At 44.3% G+C, this 25,067-nt stretch overlaps 1 protein-coding gene across 1 annotated transcript in view; it reads right to left on the bottom strand.

The window, feature by feature from the left end:
* Window positions 1-25,067, bottom strand: part of ulk4 (unc-51 like kinase 4) — a 251,125-nt gene that overhangs the window by 139,300 nt on the left and 86,758 nt on the right. The window contains exons 24-30 of the mRNA XM_042319135.1: window positions 22,035-22,156; window positions 18,092-18,148; window positions 17,963-18,014; window positions 17,763-17,851; window positions 12,590-12,641; window positions 12,151-12,304; window positions 9,589-9,681 (exon numbers count right to left, since the gene is read on the bottom strand). Of these exons, the coding sequence (XP_042175069.1) occupies window positions 9,589-9,681; window positions 12,151-12,304; window positions 12,590-12,641; window positions 17,763-17,851; window positions 17,963-18,014; window positions 18,092-18,148; window positions 22,035-22,156 (619 nt within the window). The remainder of the gene's footprint in view (window positions 1-9,588; window positions 9,682-12,150; window positions 12,305-12,589; window positions 12,642-17,762; window positions 17,852-17,962; window positions 18,015-18,091; window positions 18,149-22,034; window positions 22,157-25,067) is intronic.

Below are 25,067 nucleotides of genomic sequence, written 5' to 3'. Positions count from 1 at the left end.
CTGTCACGCTTCCTTAATAATGGCACAATGTGTGGATGACATTTAACACAGTCAGTCTGCTACCACAGATCCTCCAGCAGCTGCCTGGCTGGGAGGGATTTGGATTTTTATATTAAATAGCACTTTTCCACTACTAATCTCTCTCTCTCTCTCTGTGTGTTCCTGTGTTTCTCTCTCTCTCTCTCTCTCTGTGTGTTCCTGTGTTTCTCTCTCTCTCTCTCTGTGTTCCTGTGTTTCTCTCTCTCTCTCTGTGTTCCTGTGTTTCTCTCTCTCTCTCTCTCTCTCTGTGTGTTCCTGTGTTTCTCTCTCTCTCTCTCTCTCTGTGTTCCTGTGTTTCTCTCTCTCTCTCTCTCTCTGTGTGTTCCTGTGTTTCTCTCTCTCTCTGTGTTCCTGTGTTTCTCTCTCTCTCTCTCTCTCTCTCTCTGTGTGTGTTCCTGTGTCTCTCTCTCTCTCTCTCTCTGTTCCTGTGTCTCTCTCTCTCTCTCTCTCTCTCTCTCTCTGTGTTTCTCTCTCTCTCTCTCTCTCTGTGTTCTCTCTCTCTCTCTTCTCTCTCTGTGTTTCTCTCTCTGTGTGTTCCTGTGTTTCTCTCTCTCTCTGTGTGTTCCTGTGTTTGTCTCTCTGTTCTCTCTCTCTCTCTCTCTCTCTGTGTGTTCCTGTGTTTCTCTCTCTCTCTGTGTTTCTCTCTCTCTCTCTCTGTGTTTCTCTCTGTGTGTTCCTGTGTTTCTCTCTCTCTCTGTGTGTTCCTGTGTCTCTCTCTCTCTCTCTCTCTGTCTCTGTGTTCCTGTGTCTCTCTCTCTCTCTCTCTCTCTCTCTCTGTGTGTGTGTTCCTGTGTTTCTCTCTCTGTCTCTGTGTTCCTGTGTCTCTCTCTCTCTCTCTCTCTCTCTCCCTGTGTTCCTGTGTCTCTCTCTCTCTCTCTCTCTCTCTGTGTGTGTGTTCCTGTGTCTCTCTCTCTCTCTCTCTCTCTCTGTCCCTGTGTTCCTGTGTGTCTCTCTCTCTCTCTCTCTCTCTCTCTCTCTCTCTCTCTCTGTGTGTGTTTCCTGTGTCTCTCTCTCTCTCTCTCTCTCTGTGTGTGTTCCTGTGTCTCTCTCTCTCTCTCTCTCTCTCTCTCTGTCCCTGTGTTCCTGTGTGTCTCTCTCTCTCTCTCTCTCTCTCTCTCTCTCTGTGTGTGTGTTCCTGTGTTTCTCTCTCTCTCTGTGTGTTCCTGTGTTTCTCTCTCTCTCTCTATGATTTAAACAATGCAAATGTTAATAATTACCGTATAGCCTCAAGAAATGATGAAATCTATAATTGTGATATCATGGATGGTCAATCCTTGCATCCATAGCTCTGTCTATGAATTTAAGTCTGGTTATATTCCTCCAGGACCATCCCTAAGCTTTTTAGAGAAACAGGCTGGTGACCGCTTTCTTATTGTTTCAATGAAGGATTGTAGCTTTAAGATTAGGTTCACACAGGTTCACACAGTGCCTTCAGGAAGTATTCTTACCCCTGGACTTATTCCACATGTTGTTGTGTTACAGCCTGAATTCAACATGGATTAAAGGGATAATCCAGCCCTAATTCACATGATTAAGTGTTAAATAGTGTTAAATTACACTCATATTTGAATATTTTCTTTGGAACAAGATATAATAATTTGGTCATTATAACAAGGTTGGTAGAAACATGTGAAAATTGTTTTTGGAAATCTGTTGTGGCTCAAGTCTACTACAAAACCCTCAATGCAATGCTCTCTCTCTGAGCTGGCTGGCCAGTTAGCTAGCTAGCTAGAAAACATAGCTATGCACAACAATACCAACATCAATATCAGCATGTGAAGTAGCTAGCAGGCTGTAAAATCGGCTAAACAAACTGCACTCTCACCGAGTTCAACTTGCATTTCGTCTCTACCCAGAGCGAGAGCCATTAGAATCAAATTAACACCTATTGCATATGTTGCCAATGGGCCTTGCGGTGCATTCTGGGCGATTCTGGGACAAGAACAGCTCTCCTTCAAGAAGTGAATGGGAGTCAATTGGGCGCTTGCTCAAAAACCGAACATTAGCACGAATTTCAAGAAGTACAACATTGCAAATCTTTTCCAAGATGTGAGATAATTAACTTGTTCTCTTTAATATCGTAAAGCTCATACTCAGACTTTGAGAAGGGATTGCGTGACGTCTAGTTTAGCCTCCGCGTGCCGCAGCATGACAACGTGAATGCAGATGGGTCGACAGTCAGTTGTGTGGGGCATTTCGCCATTCATTGCCCTGTGGGATTCCCATCTCCTCCTTTCTGTAATATCTCTGCTTCCCACAGACACACAGGGGGCATTGCAACATGGTACTTGAAGTTGAATAATTTACTACACTGTTTAGATTGGTACATCTAAGCAAAATCTCTACTTTGTCATGAGGATATAGATGTATGTATGTGTTCTATTGGCTGATTTGGCGATCTGGAGAAGAGGTCATTGTTTTAAAAGCGAAATCTGATAGTGTGGTAACCCCTATGACGAGAATGTTGTCGTTAAGACGCATTCCTACACCATTTCCTGATTTTCAAAGACGGACCAGATAGAAGTTAAATCACGGGGACATCTGTTATTTTACCCAGTGATAGAACATAGGCTTTCACCAAATTGACAGGAGTATCAGGATTTTATTTCTGGGGGTGGATTATTCCTTTAAATATATATTTTTGTCTCACCTGTCTACACAATACCCCATAATGACTAAGTGAAAACATGTTTTTTGAAATGTACAGACGAATGGTATTGTAAATGAAATACAGAAATATCTCATTTACATAACTATTCACACCCCTTTGCTATGACACTCCAAACTGAGCTCTGGTGCATCCACTTTCCTTTGATCATCCTTGAGATGCCACTACAACTTGATTGGAGTCCACCTGTGGCCAATTCAATTGTTTGGCCATGATTTAGAAAGAAACACACCTGTCTATACAAGGTCCTACAGTTGACAGTGCAGAAACTATACCAAGGAACTGTCCGTACCTCTCCGAGAGAGAGAATTGTGATGAGGCATATATCTGGAAGGGTATGAAACAAGTTCTAGAGTGTTAAGTTTCCAAGAACACAGTGGTCTCCATCATTGGAAGATGGAAAAAAAGCTGGAACTACGCAGACCCTGCCTAGAGCTGGCCGTCCAACCAAACAACAGGGCAAGAAGGACCTTAGGGAGGTGACCGAGAACCCAATGACCACTCTGACAGAACGGGAGAACCTGCCAGAATCTGGGCATTATGGGAGAGTGGCCAAACAGAAGCCACTCCTAAGAAAAAGGCACATGACAGCACACCTGGAGTCTGCAAAAGGGCACATGACTCATAAGACAAAATATTCTATGGTCTGAGGAGACAAAAATGTAACTCTTTTGCCTGAATGCAAAGCGATATGTATGGAGAAAATCATGCACAGTTCATCACCCGTCTAACACCATCCCTACCGTGTAGCATGGTGGCAGCATCATGCTATGAGGATGCTTTTCAGCGGCAGGGACAGAGACTGGTAAGGACAGAGGGAACAAAATACAGGCAAATCCTTGATGAGAACCCACTTCAGAGCGCAAAAGACCTTAGACTGGGTGCGAAGATGTACGTTCCAACAAGACCTCAGGCATACAGCCAAAGCAACACTGGAATGGCTTCAGAACTATAATGTGAAAGTCCTTGAGTGGCCCAGCCAAAGCACAGATTTGAATTCCATTGAAAATCTGTGGAAAGACTTGAAGATTGCTGGTCACCGCAACTCCCCATCTAACTTAAAACAGAGCTTGAGAAAATCTGCAACGAAAAATTAAACTGTAATCGCCACCAAAGGTGCTTCTACACAATATTGACTCTGGGGTGTGAATACTTATGTAAATTAGATATCTGTATTTCATTTGCCATAAATTTTCTAAAATGTCTAAAAACATGTTTATATAGATTTTTAACCTTTATTTAAGTAGGCAAGTCCGTTAAGAACAAATTCTGGCTTTGCACTTTGTATTTATGGGGTATTGTGATACATTTTTAATTCCGGCTGTAACACAAAATGTGGGAGAAGTCAAGAGGTATGAATACTATCTGAAGGCACTGTATATAGTGATGTAATCATTTAAAGTCTGAAATGTGGAGTGTACAGTAATAGTGGACATTAGTGCCAGTAAAACATCTTCCAACCTCCCTCTGGAAGCATTGTGAGGCAGCCTCTATCCTTTACTGTGCACTGTTCCCATCCACTTTGCTCCACATGGCTCCCCGGACTGTCAGAGAGTGTGACACAGACAGTCCTGCAGGTCATCTCTGCTGCCTGTCAGAGGGAGAAGCTGAGACTGAATGAACAGAGCTGCTGCCTGCCACTGAGCCATGTCAAACCAACACAGCTCAAGCCCAGTCAGCTCTTCAGACCGGCCAGTGACACTGATAGTACGAGGTAACACTCCCATTCCTCATTTACACACACCAGCTGTCAGAGCTGATTACACACACACGAACGCACACACAAAAACACACGAAAGCACAGACGAACAGACCCACCAACACACACAGTCAGGGATGAGGTGTTGCTCTATTCCTCTGACCGCACTCAACTCTGCTGTCCTCTCCAATCAGCAGAGAGGAGCAGAGGTCTCCATGCAGGCAGCACAGGTGACAGACAGAGGAGAGGAAAGGAGGGAGGAGAGGACACCTGGGGATCCCAGGCTTTTAACACAATGGCTGTGACCAAAATGGCACCCTGTGCCTTTTAGAGTGCACTACGTTTGAACAGGGCTCATAGGCCTCTGGTCCAAAGTATTGCACGATAGGCTGCCATTTGCGACACGTTCAAAACAACACCCCTGCCTGTTCATCCCACTGACCAATCACTCATTGTGTATGCACAGACTACCAGGCAACGGTACCGCGTTGACCAATAGCACGATATCAGCACGACTCCAGTCAAATCAAATAATAATACCACAATGAGCATAGCCTTGATGTAGTCAGCGTGTAACCTCCGTTAACCTGCTCATTAGAAAGGATCAGGTTTTTATTAGCGGTAGCATGCCGGCTTCCTGTAGCTGTGAGGCTGGCTTCCGCTGGGATAAAAGCATTTTTCAAATTCCTGCTAATCAGGGTGTAAAAGCGTTCCCGCAGATAGAACTGGTTTTGCTTCACTTGCGAAAGCGGGCACAGCTAGGCAGACTGACTGAGCCCACACAAAGGCAACAACGGCCAAAGGTTCAGATAATTGGAAAGTTTGAACTCTGTATCAAACCTGATAATGAGGGGAAAGACATACTTGTATGAAGCCCTGTTAAAGTCCCAATTTGCAATCTAATTTAAGCAAGAACCCATCAAGGAGAGAGCTAGGCACTTTTTTAGGACTTTATCAAGCAGTGGTAAATGCAATTTAATTTCTCATTGTAAATGTAATAGCTCGTCTCAGACAAGGGAAATACAACCAACAGGAGTGTGTAGCAGATTGCTGACATCAATTTGAATAGTTCAGTTGGCTCTCTCAGTGCCAGATAGATAGACAGAGGGAGGTGTGGGGGCTGGCTTGTGTTCAGAGCCTTGACAGAAATGGCAGTCAGTCTGGGATGTGTTGGAGATCGGAGATAAAACTATGTAAGCGCACCCAGCTGGTGTCCATCATCACCTTCTCAACGACCAGGCAGGCAGCACAGAAACACAGAGAAACCAGCTCTCAATTCATCACAGACAGCGGCTCCCAAATGCCCCTGGTCCATAGTAGTGCACTATGTACCCTTGTTTCATGAGGATCACCCAGATGAGAGGGCTTGAGGAACTATCAGGGAGACAATGGCAACATGCTTTAGATACAGTATACTACCATCACCAGACCAGTCTGGCATCTACTGCTCTTCAACTATTTCAACATCCTGCACGGCTTTATTCATTGGTAAACCCATATAATACCTTACTTAGTACACAGACTGCTATCGCCTTACTATGGTGAGGTGGTGGTGTTCACAGTTTATTATACAGCAGAGTGAAATCTTATCCATTCTAACGACTTCTTCTGCATCGTTCAGTAACATCACGTTCCCACCTCTGCTAAGCAGCGCAGTCCCTAACTTAGGCTTAGTCTGACCTTTCCTCTGTAACAGATCAATATTCCTTACTAATCCCAAGCACACAAAGGGCCTGTCTGCCTGCCTGCTGCCTGCCATTAGGTTAGAGGACAGTCTGGCTCTCTGATGAACACTGGAATATCCATGGTTAATACTAAACACTATGCAGGAATCTCATACAACTGCAGCAGCTAGCTAGCTATAGCAACCTACAACATACTGTACATCCCAAATGTCACCCTATTCCCTACATAGAGCACAACTTTTGACTAGAGCCCTATGGGTCCTGTTCTAACATAGCGCCCTATATAGATCCAGACAAAGCCTTCAAAGAGGGTGGGGTGAACGGGTTGGTTAAGGACATTCTCAGATTTCCTTTTGAAAAGTGACATTACGTCTTCCTCTTTGTGCTCCAGGTCCAGTGTGATCTGAAAGCCATTGAGCAGGATGACAGACATACTGCTGAGGTGTGTGTTGCCACCAGCTGGTGAAAGACTCCTTTAAAACTCCCCCGGGAGCTGTTAACCCCCCTGTTCTGTTCTCCTGTTCTCCTTCTATCAGCTCCACTGTTCTCCCCTGAACAGCAGCGACATGGAGATGACATCACACCTCTCCTGTAGGCTGGTCCTAGTTGGACACATCCAATCATCAATCAATCGATGACTTTCCTTTCCCAGGGAACGGTTCCCTCTCCTTCAGCCCAGTGTGTGTGAGTGTGAGCGTGTGTGTGACCTTGCGTACGACCGTGTTTGCGTGTGTGAGTGTGTTACTGCTGCAGCATATCAGGGAAGTCCTACCTCTGGGAATCTCTTTAACAGCACATTACCAGTGTAGCTTTCTTTCAATAAGGACAAGACAATGCCTCATGTATGTGTGCTTATGCATCAACTTCTGCAATTAAATCATGTCTCTATGTGAGTAGTTCTCTAAAATTAGTTTAAGTTTGCACTTATTTATGCTCTACTTTCCCCTATGATTCAGATAACTGAACGGAGGAGGGGTGGAACAGCCCTGGCAAGCCAAGGAAACATAGTGTGAGCTGAATTCTAAATGTGCCATGCACTGTGAGTTTGTGCCCTGCAGGCAGGCAGCTACAGAGGGAGGAGGGGGATCTACAGTGTGTTATTAGGGAAACAGTGCAGTGTTGGGCCTGAGCTCCACACTGCTCCCTACATGAGGCCACAACTCTGGAACACCCCTCAACATGCTGATGCTGCGAAAAGGTCAAGCATATTAAACTATGTATTAGGCTGCTGATAAACAAACAATTATTGAATGCAAGTGTTAATCAAGATGCTGTGTTGTCTCTTCAGGTTGCGTTGTGTACAACAGATGCCATAGCAACTCCACCGCAACTCACCTCCATAAACTCTGAGTAGACAATAACAGATGCCATAGCAACTCACCTCCATAAACTCTGGGTAGACAATAAGAGATGCCATAGCAACCCCATCGCAACTCACCTCCATAAACTCTGGGTAGACAATAAGAGATGCCATAGCAACTCCACCGCAACTCACCTCCATAAACTCTGGGTAGACAATAACAGATGCCATAGCAACTCACCTCCATAAACTCTGGGTAGACAATAACAGATGCCATAGCAACCCCATCGCAACTCACCTCCATAAACTCTGGGTAGACAATAACAGATGCCATAGCAACCCCATCGCAACTCACCTCCATAAACTCTGGGTAGATAATAACAGATGCCATAGCAACCCCACCGCAACTCACCTCCATAAACTCTGGGTAGATAATAACAGATGCCATAGCAACCCCATCGCAACTCACCTCCATAAACTCTGGGTAGATAATAACAGATGCCATAGCAACCCCACCGCAACTCACCTCCATAAACTCTGGGTAGATAATAACAGATGCCATAGCAACCCCACCGCAACTCACCTCCATAAACTCTGGGTAGATAATAACAGATGCCATAGCAACCCCATCGCAACTCACCTCCATAAACTCTGGGTAGATAATAACAGATGCCATAGCAACCCCATCGCAACTCACCTCCATAAACTCAAGGTAGATAATAACAGATGCCATAGCAACTCACCTCAATAACAAATGCGGAATAAAGCAGCTTCTCAATCATTTAATCATTTTGACACTGTGTTGGTTAGACTCTCTGGTTTTCATCAAGATGACATTGTGTTGGTTAGACTCTCTGGTTTTCATCAAGATGACATTGTGTTGGTTAGACTCTCTGGTTTTCATCAAGATGACATTGTGTTGGTTAGACTCTCTGGTTTTCTTCAAGATGACATTGTGTTGGTTAGACTCTTTGGTTTTCATCAAGATGACATTGTGTTGGTTAGACTCTCTGGTTTTCATCAAGATGACATTGTGTTGGTTAGACTCTCTGGTTTTCATCAAGATGACATTGTGTTGGTTAGACTCTCTGGTTTTCATCAAGATGACATTGTGTTGGTTAGACTCTTTGGTTTTCATCAAGATGACATTGTGTTGGTTAGACTCTCTGGTTTTCATCAAGATGACATTGTGTTGGTTAGACTCTCTGGTTTTCATCAAGATGACATTGTGTTGGTTAGACTCTCTGGTTTTCATCAAGATGACATTGTGTTGGTTAGACTCTCTGGTTTTCATCAAGATGACATTGCGTTGGTTAGAGTCCTAGTCTGTCTATCTAGAGATGGTTTAGAACAGGGTTCCCCAGCTGGCAACCCGCAGGCCGAATGCTTTTATTTGGCAACTAAAATGTTCTGAGCACAAAATATATATATATTTTCCATGGTTGGACATAAAAGACTGTAAAAACACCAGGAAATCAGCTCCAAGTAATTTTCATTTTGAAATCTGTTCCCAAGTATTCCCACACATAGTAGAGAGACGTGATTATATACAAATGTAAACAAGGTTAGAAATGATTATGTTTAGTTTAATATTATATCTGTTTGGGCTTCTTGCGGTCAGTTTGCAGTCTACAAATGATGTTCCGGACCCCCGACCATCCTCCAGACCATCCTCCAGACCATCCTCCAGACCATCCTCCAGAAACAAAACGGCCCACGGCTGAATCTAGTTGATGATCCCTGGTTTAGAAGTTATTTATTTTATTTTACCCCTTGTTCTCCCCAATATCGTGATATCAAATTGGTAGTTCCAGTCTTGTCCCATCACTGCAACTCCCCTGGAGAGCCGTGCGTCTTCCGAAACACGACCCTGCCAAGCCGCACTGCTTCTTGACACACTGCTCGCTTAACCCGGAAGCCAGTCGCACCAATGTTTCGGAGGAAACACCGTCCAGCTGGTGCTCAAAGTCAAGGAGTCGCTAGAACGCGATGCGACAATGAAATCCCGGGCCGGCCAAACCCTTCACTTAACCCGGACGACACTGGGCCAATAATGCGCCGCCTCATGGGTCTCCCGGTCACAGTCGGCTGTGACACTGCCTGGGATCGAACCAGGGTCTGTAATGACACCTCAAGCACTGCGAAGCAGTGACATAGACCGCTGCGCCACTCAGGAGGCTGGTTTAGAAGGTTTTACCTGTTGACAGGGCTGCTGTGTTCTGTGAGGGCCACCAGCAGCTTGAGAGCGTAGACTGGGATTGGGTCTGGCTCCAACAGGAGAGATTCATACCTGTACAACATAGGAGAGACATCAGACACACCTTATTTGGATAGCTATTAGGGTAGTCCCCTACAGATAGGTTTAGGGTCTAGTTAGTTCAACAGCTTGTTGATCGGTGTATAGATGTTTTACTAACTATCGAGAAATCCTCTGCAGAGAACTGGCCAACACATATGAGGACTGGCTTAAATATTGAATTCAATAAATCTAAATTACTAATGAAAAAAAACATAAATAAATTCAATAAATCTAAAACGTTTATTTGAAACGTTTATTTCTAACACTAGGGAACTGGCCAAATAAAGTTAACAAAACAAGAAGGTTCACTACTTTGACTGCACTCCACACACCCAGGCCCAGATGAACAGTGGAGCTGGACTGGCTCTCAGTTTCTGGTCATTAATTAATCCATGTCATCAGAACTTTTAAATGAACTAAAGTTGAGAAGTCTGCAGAAGCAGCTGAAGGGAGAGAGAGGGTAGGCACAAAGGGAGAGGGTAGGTGAGAGTAGAGAGAGAGAGAGGAGAGTAGAGAGAGAGGGTAGAGGAGAGTAGAGAGAGAGAGTAGAGAGAGAGGGTAGAGGAGAGTAGAGAGAGAGAGAGAGAGTAGAGAGGAGAGAGGGTACAGGAGAGTAGAGAGAGAGGGTAGAGGAGAGTAGAGGAGAGTAGAAAGAGAGAGGGTAGAGGAGAGAGGGTAGAGGAGAGAGAGAGAGAGAGGAGAGAGGGTAGAGGAGAGAGAGAGAGAGAGGAGAGAGGGTAGAGGAGAGTAGAGAGAGAGAGGAGAGAGGGTAGAGGAGAGTAGAAAGAGAGAGAGGAGCGAAGGTAGAGGGGAGTAGAAAGAGAGAGAGGAGAGAAGGTAGAGGGGAGTAGAAAGAGAGAGAGGAGAGAAGGTAGATGGGAGTAGAAAGAGAGAGAGGAGAGAAGGTAGAGGGGAGTAGAGAGAGAGAGTAGAGGAGAGCAGAGCAGAGAGAGAGAGAGAGAGAGAGAGAGGTAAAGGAGAGCAGAGAGAGAGGGTAGAGGAGAGTAGAGAGAGAATAGAGAGAGAGAGGAGAGAAGGTAGAGGAGAGTAGAGAGAGAGGGTAGAGGAGAGGAGAGAGAGGGGTAGAGGAGAGGAGAGCAGAGAGAGATAGAGAGAGGGGTAAAGGAGAGCAGAGAGAGATAGAGAGAGGGGTAAAGGAGAGCAGAGAGAGATAGAGAGAGGGGGTAAAGGAGAGCAGAGAGAGATAGAGAGAGAGGGGGTAAAGGAGAGCAGAGAGAGATAGAGAGAGGGGGGTAAAGGAGAGCAGAGAGAGATAGAGAGAGAGGGGGTAAAGGAGAGCAGAGAGAGATAGAGAGAGGGGGAGTAAAGGAGAGCAGAGAGAGATAGAGAGAGAGGGGGTAAAGGAGAGCAGAGAGAGATAGAGAGAGGGGGGTAAAGGAGAGCAGAGAGAGATAGAGAGAGGGGTAAAGGAGAGCAGAGAGAGATAGAGAGAGAGGGGTAAAGGAGAGCAGAGAGAGATAGAGAGAGGGGGGTAAAGGAGAGCAGAGAGAGATAGAGAGAGAGGGGTAAAGGAGAGCAGAGAGAGATAGAGAGAGAGGGGTAAAGGAGAGCAGAGAGAGATAGAGAGAGAGAGGGGTAAAGAAGAGCAGAGAGAGATAGAGAGAGAGAGGGTTAAAGGAGAGCAGAGAGAGATAGAGAGAGAGAGGGGTAAAGGAGAGCAGAGAGAGATAGAGAGAGAGAGGGTTAAAGGAGAGCAGAGAGAGATAGAGAGAGAGAGGGGTAAAGGAGAGCAGAGAGAGAGGGAGAGGTGAGGAGAGGTTAAAGGAGAGCAGAGAGATAGAGAGAGAGAGGGGTAAAGGGAGAGCAGAGAGAGATAGAGGGAGAGTGGGTTAAAGGAGATAAGAGAGAGATAGAGGATAGGGAGAGCGGAGAGAGAGAGCAGGGAGAGTGGGTAGGGGAGATAAGAGAGAAGGAGAGGATAGGGGAGAGAGATGAAAGAAGAGTGGGTAGGGGAGATAAGAGAGAGGGGAGAGGATAGGGGAGAGCGGAGAGAGAGAGCAGGGAGAGTGGGTAGGGGAGATAAGAGAGAGGGGAGAGGATAGGGGAGAGCGGAGAGAGAGAGCAGGGAGAGTGGGTAGGGGAGATAAGAGAGAGGGGAGAGGATAGGGGAGAGCGGAGAGAGAGAGCAGGGAGAGTGGGTAGGGGAGATAAGAGAGAGGGGAGAGGATAGGGGAGAGCGGAGAGAGAGAGCAGGGAGAGTGGGTAGGGGAGATAAGAGAGAGGGGAGAGGATAGGGGAGAGCGGAGAGAGAGAGCAGGGAGAGAGGGTAGGGGAGATAAGAGAGAGGGGAGAGGATAGGGGAGAGCGGAGAGAGAGAGCAGGGAGAGTGGGTAGGGGAGATAAGAGGGGGGAGGAGAGAGGGAAAATGTAGAGAAGAGCAGAGTGATAGAGAGGGTAGAGGAGAGAGAGATAGAGAGATGCAGGAGAGAGCATACTCACTGTGGAAGAAGGGCTTCTGTAATGAGAGTCAGTAGTCTGCCAGTTGAAGAGTTGCACTCTCTCTCTCTCCTCTCTCCCTCCTCCACGGCCTCTTGGCTCAGCAGCAGCAGTGTGATCTCTGACAGAACACGCAAGCTGACGATACGCCACTCCACTACAACACAAAACAGAGCATGTAACACACACACACACACACACACACACAGCATTATTGATCCATGCAGACCCTCTGCAGTGAGAGAGCTGATAGTTACCTTACATACAAATCAAAACATTTACTACAATACCAAGCACATGCAAATGTGGTTAACCTTAGACCAAGGGCCTTGCTGTGTGCCATGCTAGATAGGGAACATTGCAGAATGTGCACGTTCCAGACTGCCTATCTATGTACTTAGATGTTAAGCATGGAGAGCACATGACCCAGACGTTTCCTTACCATTTTTACTGAAGGCAAGAGAAGTCAGTGGAGGAAGAATGCAATCAACAACCTTGAAGAGATCAAATATATATTTATACATAAAATAAACAACAAACATAAAATAAAACAACAAATAAATAAAACAAACATCAAATAAACAACACATAAACCTAATATAAGAAAGTATTTCCATTTGACTCCTGTTATACATCACCAACAAGTCATTTATTCATCACATGCAAATGTATAAATGATGTCTTTTCTTTTAAACATGTCGTCTAGTAAAGCGAGGAGCAATGAAATGAGCACTTGTGTGAGCACTCCCAATCTCTATGTGAATATGATGTTGCTCCTGTCCTTCCATAGAAACAACAGTAAACGCTCTGTTCTGTTCTAGTCTATTATGATGAGGACGATTTCCATAGAAACAACAGTAAATGCTCTGTTCTGTTTTAGTCTATTATGATGAGGACGATTTCCATAGAAACAACAGTAAACGCTCTGTTCTGTTTTAGTCTATTATGATGAGGACGATTTCTATAGAAACAACAGTAAACGCTCTGTTCTGTTCTAGTCTATTATGATGAGGACGATTTCCATAGAAACAACAGTAAACGCTCTGTTCTGTTTTAGTCTATTATGATGAGGATGATTTCCATAGAAACAACAGTAAACGCTCTGTTCTGTTTTAGTCTATTATGATGAGGACGATATCCATAGAAACAACAGTAAACGCTCTGTTCTGTTCTAGTCTATTATGATGAGGACGATTTCCATAGAAACAACAGTAAACACTCTGTTCTGTTTTAGTCTATTATGATGAGGACGATTTCCATAGAAACAACAGTAAACGCTCTGTTCTGTTTTAGTCTATTATGATGAGGACGATTTCCATAGAAACAACAGTAAACGCTCTGTTCTGTTTTAGTCTATTATGATGAGGACGATTTCCATAGAAACAACAGTAAACGCTCTGTTCTAGTCTATTATGATGAGGACGATTTCCATAGAAACAACAGTAAACGCTCTGTTCTGTTTTAGTCTATTATGATGAGGACGATTTCCATAGAAACAACAGTAAACGCTCTGTTCTGTTCTTGTCTATTATGATGAGGACGATTTCCATAGAAACAACAGTAAACGCTCTGTTCTGTTTTAGTCAATTATGATGAGGACGATTTCCATAGAAACAACAGTAAACGCTCTGTTCTGTTCTAGTCTATTTTGATGAGGACGATTTCCATAGAAACAACAGTCAACGCTCTGTTCTGTTCTAGTCTATTATGATGAGGACGATTTCTCAACAGTAAACGCTCTGTTCTGTTCTAGTCTATTATGATGAGGACGATTTCCATAGAAACAACAGTAAACGCTCTGTTCTGTTTTAGTCTATTATGATGAGGAATTTCCATAGAAACAACAGTAAACGCTCTGTTCTGTTTTAGTCTATTATGATGAGGACTATCCATAGAAACAACAGTAAACGCTCTGTTCTGTTCTAGTCTATTATGATGAGGACGATTTCCATAGAAACAACAGTAAACGCTCTGTTCTGTTTTAGTCTATTATGATGAGGACGATTTCCATAGAAACAACAGTAAACGCTCTGTTCTGTTTAGTCTATTATGATGAGGACGATTTCCATAGAAACAACAGTAAACGCTCTGTTCTGTTCTAGTCTATTATGATGAGGACGATTTCCATAGAAACAACAGTAAACGCTCTGTTCTGTTTTAGTCTATTATGATGAGGACGATTTCCATAGAAACAACAGTAAACGCTCTGTTCTGTTCTTGTCTATTATGATGAGGACTTTCCATAGAAACAACAGTAAACGCTCTGTTCTGTTTTAGTCAATTATGATGAGGACGATTTCCATAGAAACAACAGTAAACGCTCTGTTCTGTTCTAGTCTATTTTGATGAGGACGATTTCCATAGAAACAACAGTCAACGCTCTGTTCTGTTCTAGTCTATTATGATGAGGACGATTTCTATAGAAACAACAGTAAACGCTCTGTTCTGTTCTAGTCTATTATGATGAGGACGATTTCCATAGAAACAACAGTAAACGCTCTGTTCTGTTCTAGTCTATTTTGATGAGGACGATTTCCATAGAAACAACAGTAAACGCTCTGTTCTGTTCTAGTCTATTTTGATGAGGACGATTTCCATAGAAACAACAGTAAACGCTCTGTTCTGTTCTAGTCTATTATGATGAGGACGATTTCCATAGAAACAACAGTAAACGCTCTGTTCTGTTCTAGTCTATTATGATGAGGACGATTTCCATAGAAACAACAGTAAACGCTCTGTTCTGTTCTAGTCTATTATGATGAGGACGATTTCCATAGAAACAACAGTAAACGCTCTGTTCTGTTTTAGTCTATTATGATGAGGATGATTTCCATAGAAACAACAGTAAACGCTCTGTTCTGTTCTAGTCTATTATGATGAGGATGATTTCCATAGAAACAACAGTAAACACTCTGTTCTGTTTTAGTCTATTATGATGAGGACGATTTCCATAGAAACAACAGTAAATGCTCTGTTCTGTTTTAGTCTATTATGATGAGGACGATTTCCATAGAAACAACTGTAAACGCTCTGTTCTGTTTTAGTCTATTATGATGAGGACGATTTCCATAGAAACAACAGTAAACGCTCTGTTCTGTTTTAGTCTATTATGATGAGGACGATTTCTATAGAAACAACAGTAAACACTCTGTTCTGTTCTAGTCTATTATGATGAGGACGATTTCCATAGAAACAACAGTAAACGCTCTGTTCTGTTTTAGTCTATTATGATGAGGACGATTTCCATAGAAACAACAGTAAACGCTCTGTTCTGTTTTAGTCTATTATGATGAGGACGATTTCCATAGAAACAACAGTAAACGCTCTGTTCTGTTTTAGTCTATTATGATGAGGACGATTTCCATAGAAACAACAGTAAACGCTCTGTTCTAGTCTATTATGATGAGGACGATTTCCATAGAAACAACAGTAAACGCTCTGTTCTGTTTTAGTCTATTATGATGAGGATGATTTCCATAGAAACAACAGTAAACGCTCTGTTCTGTTCTAGTCTATTATGATGAGGACGATTTCCATAGAAACAACAGTAAACACTCTGTTCTGTTTTAGTCTATTATGATGAGGACGATTTCCATAGAAACAACAGTAAACGCTCTGTTCTGTTCTAGTCTATTATGATGAGGACGATTTCCATAGAAACAACAGTAAACGCTCTGTTCTGTTTTAGTCTATTATGATGAGGACGATTTCCATAGAAACAACAGTAAACGCTCTGTTCTGTTTTAGTCTATTATGAAGGACATTTCCATAGAAACAACAGTAAACGCTCTGTTCTGTTTTAGTCTATTATGATGAGGACGATTTCCATAGAAACAACAGTAAACGCTCTGTTCTGTTTTAGTCTATTATGATGAGGACGATTTCCATAGAAACAACAGTAAACGCTCTGTTCTGTTTTAGTCTATTATGATGAGGACGATTTCCATAGAAACAACAGTAAACGCTCTGTTCTGTTCTAGTCTATTATGATGAGGACGATTTCCATAGAAACAACAGTAAACGCTCTGTTCTGTTCTAGTCTATTATGATGAGGACGATTTCCATAGAAACAACAGTAAACGCTCTGTTCTGTTTTAGTCAATTATGATGAGGACGATTTCCATAGAAACAACAGTAAACGCTCTGTTCTGTTCTAGTCTATTTTGATGAGGACGATTTCCATAGAAACAACAGTCAACGCTCTGTTCTGTTCTAGTCTATTATGATGAGGACGATTTCTATAGAAACAACAGTAAACGCTCTGTTCTGTTCTAGTCTATTATGATGAGGACGATTTCCATAGAAACAACAGTAAACGCTCTGTTCTGTTCTAGTCTATTTTGATGAGGACGATTTCCATAGAAACAACAGTAAACGCTCTGTTCTGTTCTAGTCTATTTTGATGAGGACGATTTCCATAGAAACAACAGTAAACGCTCTGTTCTGTTCTAGTCTATTATGATGAGGACGATTTCCATAGAAACAACAGTAAACACTCAACGAGGATGTAATCTAAACAGGAGACAACATTAGAATAAGAAGCCTGAGGTGGGTATAAAGAATATACTGTGTCTCCATGGATGTGTCCCAAATGGCAGCCTAATTCCCTTATAGTGCACTACCCTCGACCAGAGCTCTATGCGCCCTGGACAAAAGCAGTGCACTACTGTATAAGGGGATTGAGGTGCCATTTGGGATGGATCCATTGAGCACCTTTGTTGTTTATTAGAATATATCCATCAAAAGAGACTGTTGTGCTCTGCAGTCTCCTACTTCCCATTATATTCAACACATATTCTCCCTCCACCGTGCAAAGGGTTTTTAACTGTCTGTCTGACTCAGAAGAGGCTTTTCTATCAGGCAACAGCCAGTCATGAGTATAAATAGATAGAACTAAAAACAGATGACTAGATCAGATATTGCTGTGTTTCACCTCTGCATAGAGCTTGTTCCAACAATTTACTTAACCTTTATTTAACTAGGCAAGTCAGTAAAGATAAATTCTTATTTAAGGGGTTATGGGCTAAGAGGTTAGGGACTAGGGTCTAAGGGGTTAGGGGCTAAGGGGTTAGAGGCTAAGAGGTTAGGTGCTAAGGGTTTGGGGCTAAGGGGCCAGGGGGTTAGGGGCTAAGGGGTTAGGGACTAGGGGCTAAGAGGTTAGGTGCTAAGGGTTTGGGGCTAAGGGGCTAAGGGGTTAGGGACTAGGGGCTAAGAGGTTAGGTGCTAAGGGTTTGGGGCTAAGGGGTTAGGGACTAGGGGCTAAGGGGTTATGGGCTAAGAGGTTAGGGACTAGGGTCTAAGGGGTTAGGGGCTAAGGGGTTAGAGGCTAAGAGGTTAGGTGCTAAGGGTTTGGGGCTAAGGGGCCAGAGGGGTTAGGGGCTAAGGGGTTAGGGACTAGGGGCTAAGAGGTTAGGTGCTAAGGATTTGGGGCTAAGGGGCCAGGGGTTTAGGGGCTAAGGGGTTAGGGGCTAAGAGGTTAGGAACTAGGGGGTTAGGGGCTAAGGGGCCAGGGACTAGGAGGTTAGGGACTAGGGGCTAGGACCTAGGGGGTTAGGGACTAGGGGCTGAGGGGCTAGGGGATAAGAGGTTAGGGACTAGGACCCTACTCACAGGACAGTGATGGGTGTCAGCAGGGCAGGGTGCTGGGTGATGGCCTCCACAGCTGACAGAGTGTTCCTGATCAGCTCCTCTGAACCTGCTTGTCCTGGGAATCAAGCAGCAGGTTATACCTACAGTCTGGGCTTTATGGGCCAGTTGTCCAAATGAAACCTGTATTATTAATAACCAGTCATAAAGCAAGCTGACATTCACTCACCTATTGCACTGCCCAAACTGGTCTCACTGGCATCAATAGATGTTATGTGACTCTGGAAGAACATCAGAAATAAGGGGTGCAGAAGACCATGGGACAATACCACTACACATCACTGTCTCAATGACTTACCAGCAGTGCTCCAAATTTGAAGAGAAACTCCTCAGTCACAACCTGTGGCCTGAATATCTAAAAAACAGAGAGAGAGAGAGAGAGAGAGAGAGAGAGAGAGAGAGAGAGACAGAGAGAGAGAAAGAGGGGGGGAAAGGGAGATAGATATTACACAATGCTACAGTAAGTTCTCTCTCTCTCTGACCTCAGCCTCTCAGTCTCTCCTCTCTAACTCTTAATTCCCTGCCAACTTTCTCTGCTCCTGTAAGCAGAGGCTTCGTAAAGCCCCACTGAGCTGTCAGCCCACAGTAGAGCATCGTTTTCTCTTTCTCACCAGGTCCAGCAGTGCACACACACACACACACACACACACACACACACACACACACACACACACACACACACACACACACACACACACACACACACACACACACACACACACACACACACACACACACACACAGGAGAGAGAGTGCATCCACTAAAACAAACACTCCAAACAACATTAAAGGACTGCTCCATACATGTATTGATAAAGAGCTCCAGGGCAGACGTGGCCTGTAGTAAAGTGTAGTAAAGTGTAGTAAAGTGTATGACACATAGATGTAAACCAGAGCATCAGTCCTGACTCACATCAGAGCCCAGTTAGTTAGTTTTAATACCATCAGTAAGACCAGACTCACATCAGAGCCCAGCTAGTTAGTTTTAATACCATCAGTAAGACCAGACTCACATCAGAGCCCAGCTAGTTAGTTTTAATACCATCATGTTATTACACACGCATGGCAAGGACCACCGCTATTAGGGACAGCTATCTGTCACATCACAGATAAATAGCACAGTAACCCCATTTAACAGACTACTAAATGCTTTACCTTGTTAAATGGCAGTGGGGGGGAGGGGGGTCTATGAGAGTGACAAGTTCTTACTTTTCTAATGAGACGGCTCAACACTGTGGTGGTGTTGTCTAGTCTCCATGAAGAATGGCAGGGAAATGGAGGAGCGATATTTAATCACTGCATGGTTTCATCCTGCAGGCTGCTTGTTGACAAGCATCTCTCTCGCTAAGATTTAGTCATATTAATCATTTCTGCTCAATTGAGACAGTCATCACTAAATCCAATTTCCCCACCATGTCTATTGGCAACTGACAATAATCTGTCTGTGAGGCAGAGTGGGATGAAAATAACAACCTTTAATGCATTTTCTAGTCGTTTATGTGCCATCTCTGGGTATATTATGTATTAGTAATCATGGCTTTGGAAAAGATGATTCAAAGTTTAGCCTAAATGTAAACTTAAATAGTGCATCAGCTACGATTTTCATCATCTAAATCTGTTTTGCCACAGTAACATAGAAAACACACTTTGACGTTAGATGTCCAGTAGGTGGGGTGTGAATATTTCACCTTCTCCTGGTTAACCAGGTTTAGTTGACACCCTCTCAGTGTTGGCCAGCCGACAGGTATCCAAGTGAACCAGAAGCATAGTGGTAAACAACCACATTAGTTTCACCACTCCAAAGAGCGCAGATACAGTGTGTTAAAACCAAGCAACTTCAATTACGTATCAAGGTTATTGACGCTCACTGCACACAGTACTTGATGTGTGTGTGTGTGTGTGTGTGTGTGTGTGTGCGTGCGTGCGTGCGTGTGAGCGTGTGTGTGTGCGTGTGACTGTTCTACTGCAGCATTCTAATCCAATTAGCTGCGGCAGTGCTCAGAAGAGCCGTGGTCTCTGGCACAGTTCCCTGCTCTATTCTGCTTGTGATAAAGTTGATTAAGATCTCTGTTGGTTTGGATGAGGAGAGAGACTCACAGCTCTTAAAGCTAACCCCCTGATTCATTGGCTCTAGGTGGTAGGAGTGGACACAAATCAGCAGAAGGGTTTCAGAAATGTATCAATAAGCATCAGTTGAAGCCTCTAGGCAGTGTGCTGTATGTTTTATGATGGAGAGATGCTATAAGATGTTCAAACAGCCAATTGGGAATTATTCAATAGTGTCAGAGATCCTGACCTCTCCTGATCCATTAGCTTGTGAATCCATTCTAACTGACTGAGGTTCCATCTTATTAAACAAGTGATCTCATTTCACAATCACGCACATGCATGTACCGTACTTGATCCGTACACACACACACACACACACACACACACCACACACACACACACACACACACACACACACACACACACACACACACACACACACACACACACACACACACACACACACACACACACACACACAGTAGGGAATGGGCGATATGACTAAAATATAATATCATGGTCATTTTTAAAAATTGGACGGTATGAATGTATTTTATGGTTTCGAATAATAGAAGTGCTTTATTTGAACATTTTTACATTTGAGTCAATTAGCAGAAGCACTTATCCAGAGTGACTTACAGTTAGTGCATTCATCTGTAGATGAAAGTGTTGGTTCAGAAGGGGGGGCTGAAGGGAGTGCTGTTTTGTGACTTCAATTCTCCATTCTAATTGTTTTATTCAGCATTTTCATCCATTTCTGCATTTCCTGGGCTCATTTGAGATCATTTCCACACTGCCACATACTGTAGGGCTGAACAATATGGGCAAACAATCTAGGCCTTATTTTTAACCAAATGTTCCAATTGTGATTTGGCTTGCAAGTTAGAGCAAAAAGGTTGGGTGAACCGTTGGAATCATGGAAATATCATGATTATTCTAATTATAGAGCTAGAATATAATCATACAGTGTTGTTTGACGTGACAATGAATGAAAGTGCCATGGAGGAGTTATTGTGACAGGGTAGGAACCAAAGTGTTGATAAGTGTTTCCTAAGGGACAATATAATCTTTGGCTACATTTAATGTTTTCTCTTAGCTACTTCATGTAGCTAACATATTCATGCTTCGCGTATTCCTCTGATTTAGACAACATGCTCATTTAGGTCTAAACCATCACTGGTATTATCAGGAAGTACAGCTAATTACGTTTGCTCTGATTCAGTACATTTATTAACTAGCTAGGCAGCTAAAGAGCGATTAGCATTAGAGGCTAATAAAATACAAACTAGCTGTTTGCAGATATAAGAAACACAAAACAATAGTGTCATTATAAAACACTAGTAGATTTATAATAAGAAGCAAAGTGAAAACAGCATCATTGTCATCAACATTGTTGCATGTGCTGCATTGACCATGCAGACTGAACACCTGGTCGAGGAAAAACAAATGCGCTCCTTGAGTGACAGGGGGCGGGGCTAGGTCTGTGTGGAAAGCTGCATGGAGAGAGAGATGACTCAAACAGCGAAGTAAACTATAAAAATGGATGTTACACACGGCGTATCACATTTAACAAACCAAACATTCAAATACAGTTACATAAGTTCAATTATAAACCTGGTGGTTCGAGCCCTGAATGCCGATTGGCTGACAGCCATGGTATATATATATATATATATATTTTTTTTTCCTTAATGTAACTAGGCAAGTCAGTTAAGAACAAATTCTTATTTTCAATGACAGCATAGGAACAGTGGGTTAACTGCCTGTTCAGGGGCAGAAAGACAGATTTGTACCTTGTCAGCTCGGGGATTTAAACATGAAACCTTTCGGTTACTAGTCCAACGCTCTAACCACTAGGCTACCCTGTATAGAAGACCGTATACCACAGGTATGACAAAACATGTCTTTTTACTGCTCTAATTCTGTTGGTAACCAGTTTATAATAGTAATAAAGTACCCCAGGGGGTTGTGGTATGTGGCCAATATACCACGGCTAAGGGCTGTGTCCAGGCTGTACTCCGCGATGCGTCGTGTATAAGAACAGACCTTAGCTGTGGTATATTGGCCATATACCACAAACCCCTGAGGTGCATTACTGCTTAAGTAAAACCCCAAACCGGTCCGTGCATCAATAACGGTATATGCTAGAATACAGTGTTTGTGACATACTGTAGTACAGTAGGAAGGGTTACCTGAGAGGTGAGGAGGTGGAGCACCACAGTCATCATGGGTACACTCTGTTTCAGCTGCTTGGCCTGAACAGTGGAGGGATGCTTCCTGCCCACTATACTGCCCAGCGCGGACAGCATGTCATCTACACAGTACAGAGGACAGAGGGGTGACAGACAGCATGTCATCTACACAGTACAGAGGACAGAGGGGTGACAGACAGCATGTCATCTACACAGTACAGAGGACAGAGGGGTGACAGACAGCATGTCATCTACACAGTACAGAGGACAGAGGGGTGACAGACAGCATGTCATCTACACAGTACAGAGGACAGAGGGGTGACAGACAGCATGTCATCTACACAGTACAGAGGACAGAGAGGTGACAGACAGACAGCATGTCATCTACACAGTACAGAGGACAGAGGGTGACAGACAGACAGCATGTCATCTACACAGTACAGAGGACAGAGAGGTGACAGACAGCATGTCATCTACACAGTACAGAGGACAGAGGGTGACAGACAGCATGTCATCTACACAGTACAGAGGACAGAGGGGTGACAGACAGACAGCATGTCATCTACACAGTACAGAGGACAGAGGGTGACAGACAGCATGTCATCTACACAGTACAGAGGAGAGAGAGGTGACAGACAGACAGCATGTCATCTACACAGTACAGAGGACAGAGAGGTGACAGACAGACAGCATGTCATCTACACAGTACAGAGGACAGAGAGGTGACAGACAGCATGTCATCTACACAGTACAGAGGAGAGAGAGGTGACAGACAGACAGCATGTCATCTACACAGTACAGAGGACAGAGGGGTGACAGACAGCATGTCATCTACACAGTACAGAGGACAGAGGGGTGACAGACAGCATGTCATCTACACAGTACAGAGGACAGAGAGGTGACAGACAGCATGTCATCTACACAGTACAGAGGACAGAGAGGTGACAGACAGCATGTCATCTACACAGTACAGAGGAGAGAGAGGTGACAGACAGACAGCATGTCATCTACACAGTACAGAGGACAGAGGGGTGACAGACAGCATGTCATCTACACAGTACAGAGGAGAGAGAGGTGACAGACAGACAGCATGTCATCTACACAGTACAGAGGACAGAGGGGTGACAGACAGACAGCATGTCATCTACACAGTACAGAGGACAGAGGGGTGACAGACAGACAGCATGTCATCTACACAGTACAGAGGACAGAGAGGTGACAGACAGCATGTCATCTACACAGTACAGAGGACAGAGAGGTGACAGACAGCATGTCATCTACACAGTACAGAGGAGAGAGAGGTGACAGACAGACAGCATGTCATCTACACAGTACAGAGGACAGAGAGGTGACAGACAGCATGTCATCTACACAGTACAGAGGAGAGAGGTGACAGACAGACAGCATGTCATCTACACAGTACAGAGGACAGAGGGGTGACAGACAGCATGTCATCTACACAGTACAGAGGACAGAGGGGTGACAGACAGCATGTCATCTACACAGTACAGAGGGCAGAGAGGTGACAGACAGCATGTCATCTACACAGTACAGAGGACAGAGAGGTGACAGACAGCATGTCATCTACACAGTACAGAGGAGAGAGAGGTGACAGACAGACAGCATGCCATCTACACAGTACAGAGGACAGAGGGGTGACAGACAGACAGCATGTCATCTACACAGTACAGAGGACAGAGGGGTGACAGACAGACAGCATGTCATCTACACAGTACAGAGGACAGAGAGGTGACAGACAGACAGCATGTCATCTACACAGTACAGAGGACAGAGAGGTGACAGACAGCATGTCATCTACACAGTACAGAGGACAGAGGGTGACAGACAGACAGCATGTCATCTACACAGTACAGAGGACAGAGGGGTGACAGACAGCATGTCATCTACACAGTACAGAGGACAGAGGGGTGACAGACAGCATGTCATCTACACAGTACAGAGGACAGAGGGGTGACAGACAGCATGTCATCTACACAGTACAGAGGACAGAGGGTGACAGAGACAGCATGTCATCTACACAGTACAGAGGACAGAGGGTGACAGACAGACAGCATGTCATCTACACAGTACAGAGGACAGAGGGGTGACAGACAGCATGTCATCTACACAGTACAGAGGACAGAGGGTGACAGACAGACAGCATGTCATCTACACAGTACAGAGGACAGAGAGGTGACAGACAGCATGTCATCTACACAGTACAGAGGACAGAGGGTGACAGACAGACAGCATGTCATCTACACAGTACAGAGGACAGAGGTACAGACAGACAGACAGCATGTCATCTACACAGTACAGAGGACAGAGGGTGACAGACAGACAGCATGTCATCTACACAGTACAGAGGACAGAGAGGTGACAGACAGCATGTCATCTACACAGTACAGAGGACAGAGAGGTGACAGACAGACAGCATGTCATCTACACAGTACAGAGGACAGAGGGTGACAGACAGACAGCATGTCATCTACACAGTACAGAGGACAGAGGGGTGACAGACAGCATGTCATCTACACAGTACAGAGGACAGAGGGTGACAGACAGACAGCATGTCATCTACACAGTACAGAGGACAGAGGGGACAGACAGACAGCATGTCATCTACACAGTACAGAGGACAGAGGGTGACAGACAGACATGTCATCTACACAGTACAGAGGACAGAGGGGTGACAGACAGACAGCATGTCATCTACACAGTACAGAGGACAGAGAGGTGACAGACAGACAGCATGTCATCTACACAGTACAGAGGACAGAGGGTGACAGACAGCATGTCATCTACACAGTACAGAGGAGAGAGAGGTGACAGACAGACAGCATGTCATCTACACAGTACAGAGGACAGAGAGGTGACAGACAGCATGTCATCTACACAGTACAGAGGACAGAGGGGTGACAGACAGCATGTCATCTACACAGTACAGAGGACAGAGGGATGACAGACAGCATGTCATCCACACAGTACAGAGGACAGAGAGGTGACAGACAGCATGTCATCTACACAGTACAG

Source organism: Oncorhynchus tshawytscha, unplaced genomic scaffold (assembly GCF_018296145.1).
Source record: "Oncorhynchus tshawytscha isolate Ot180627B unplaced genomic scaffold, Otsh_v2.0 Un_scaffold_7589_pilon_pilon, whole genome shotgun sequence".
NCBI classification, from domain to species: domain Eukaryota; kingdom Metazoa; phylum Chordata; class Actinopteri; order Salmoniformes; family Salmonidae; genus Oncorhynchus; species Oncorhynchus tshawytscha.
This window is presented reverse-complemented; position numbering and strand designations above follow the sequence as displayed.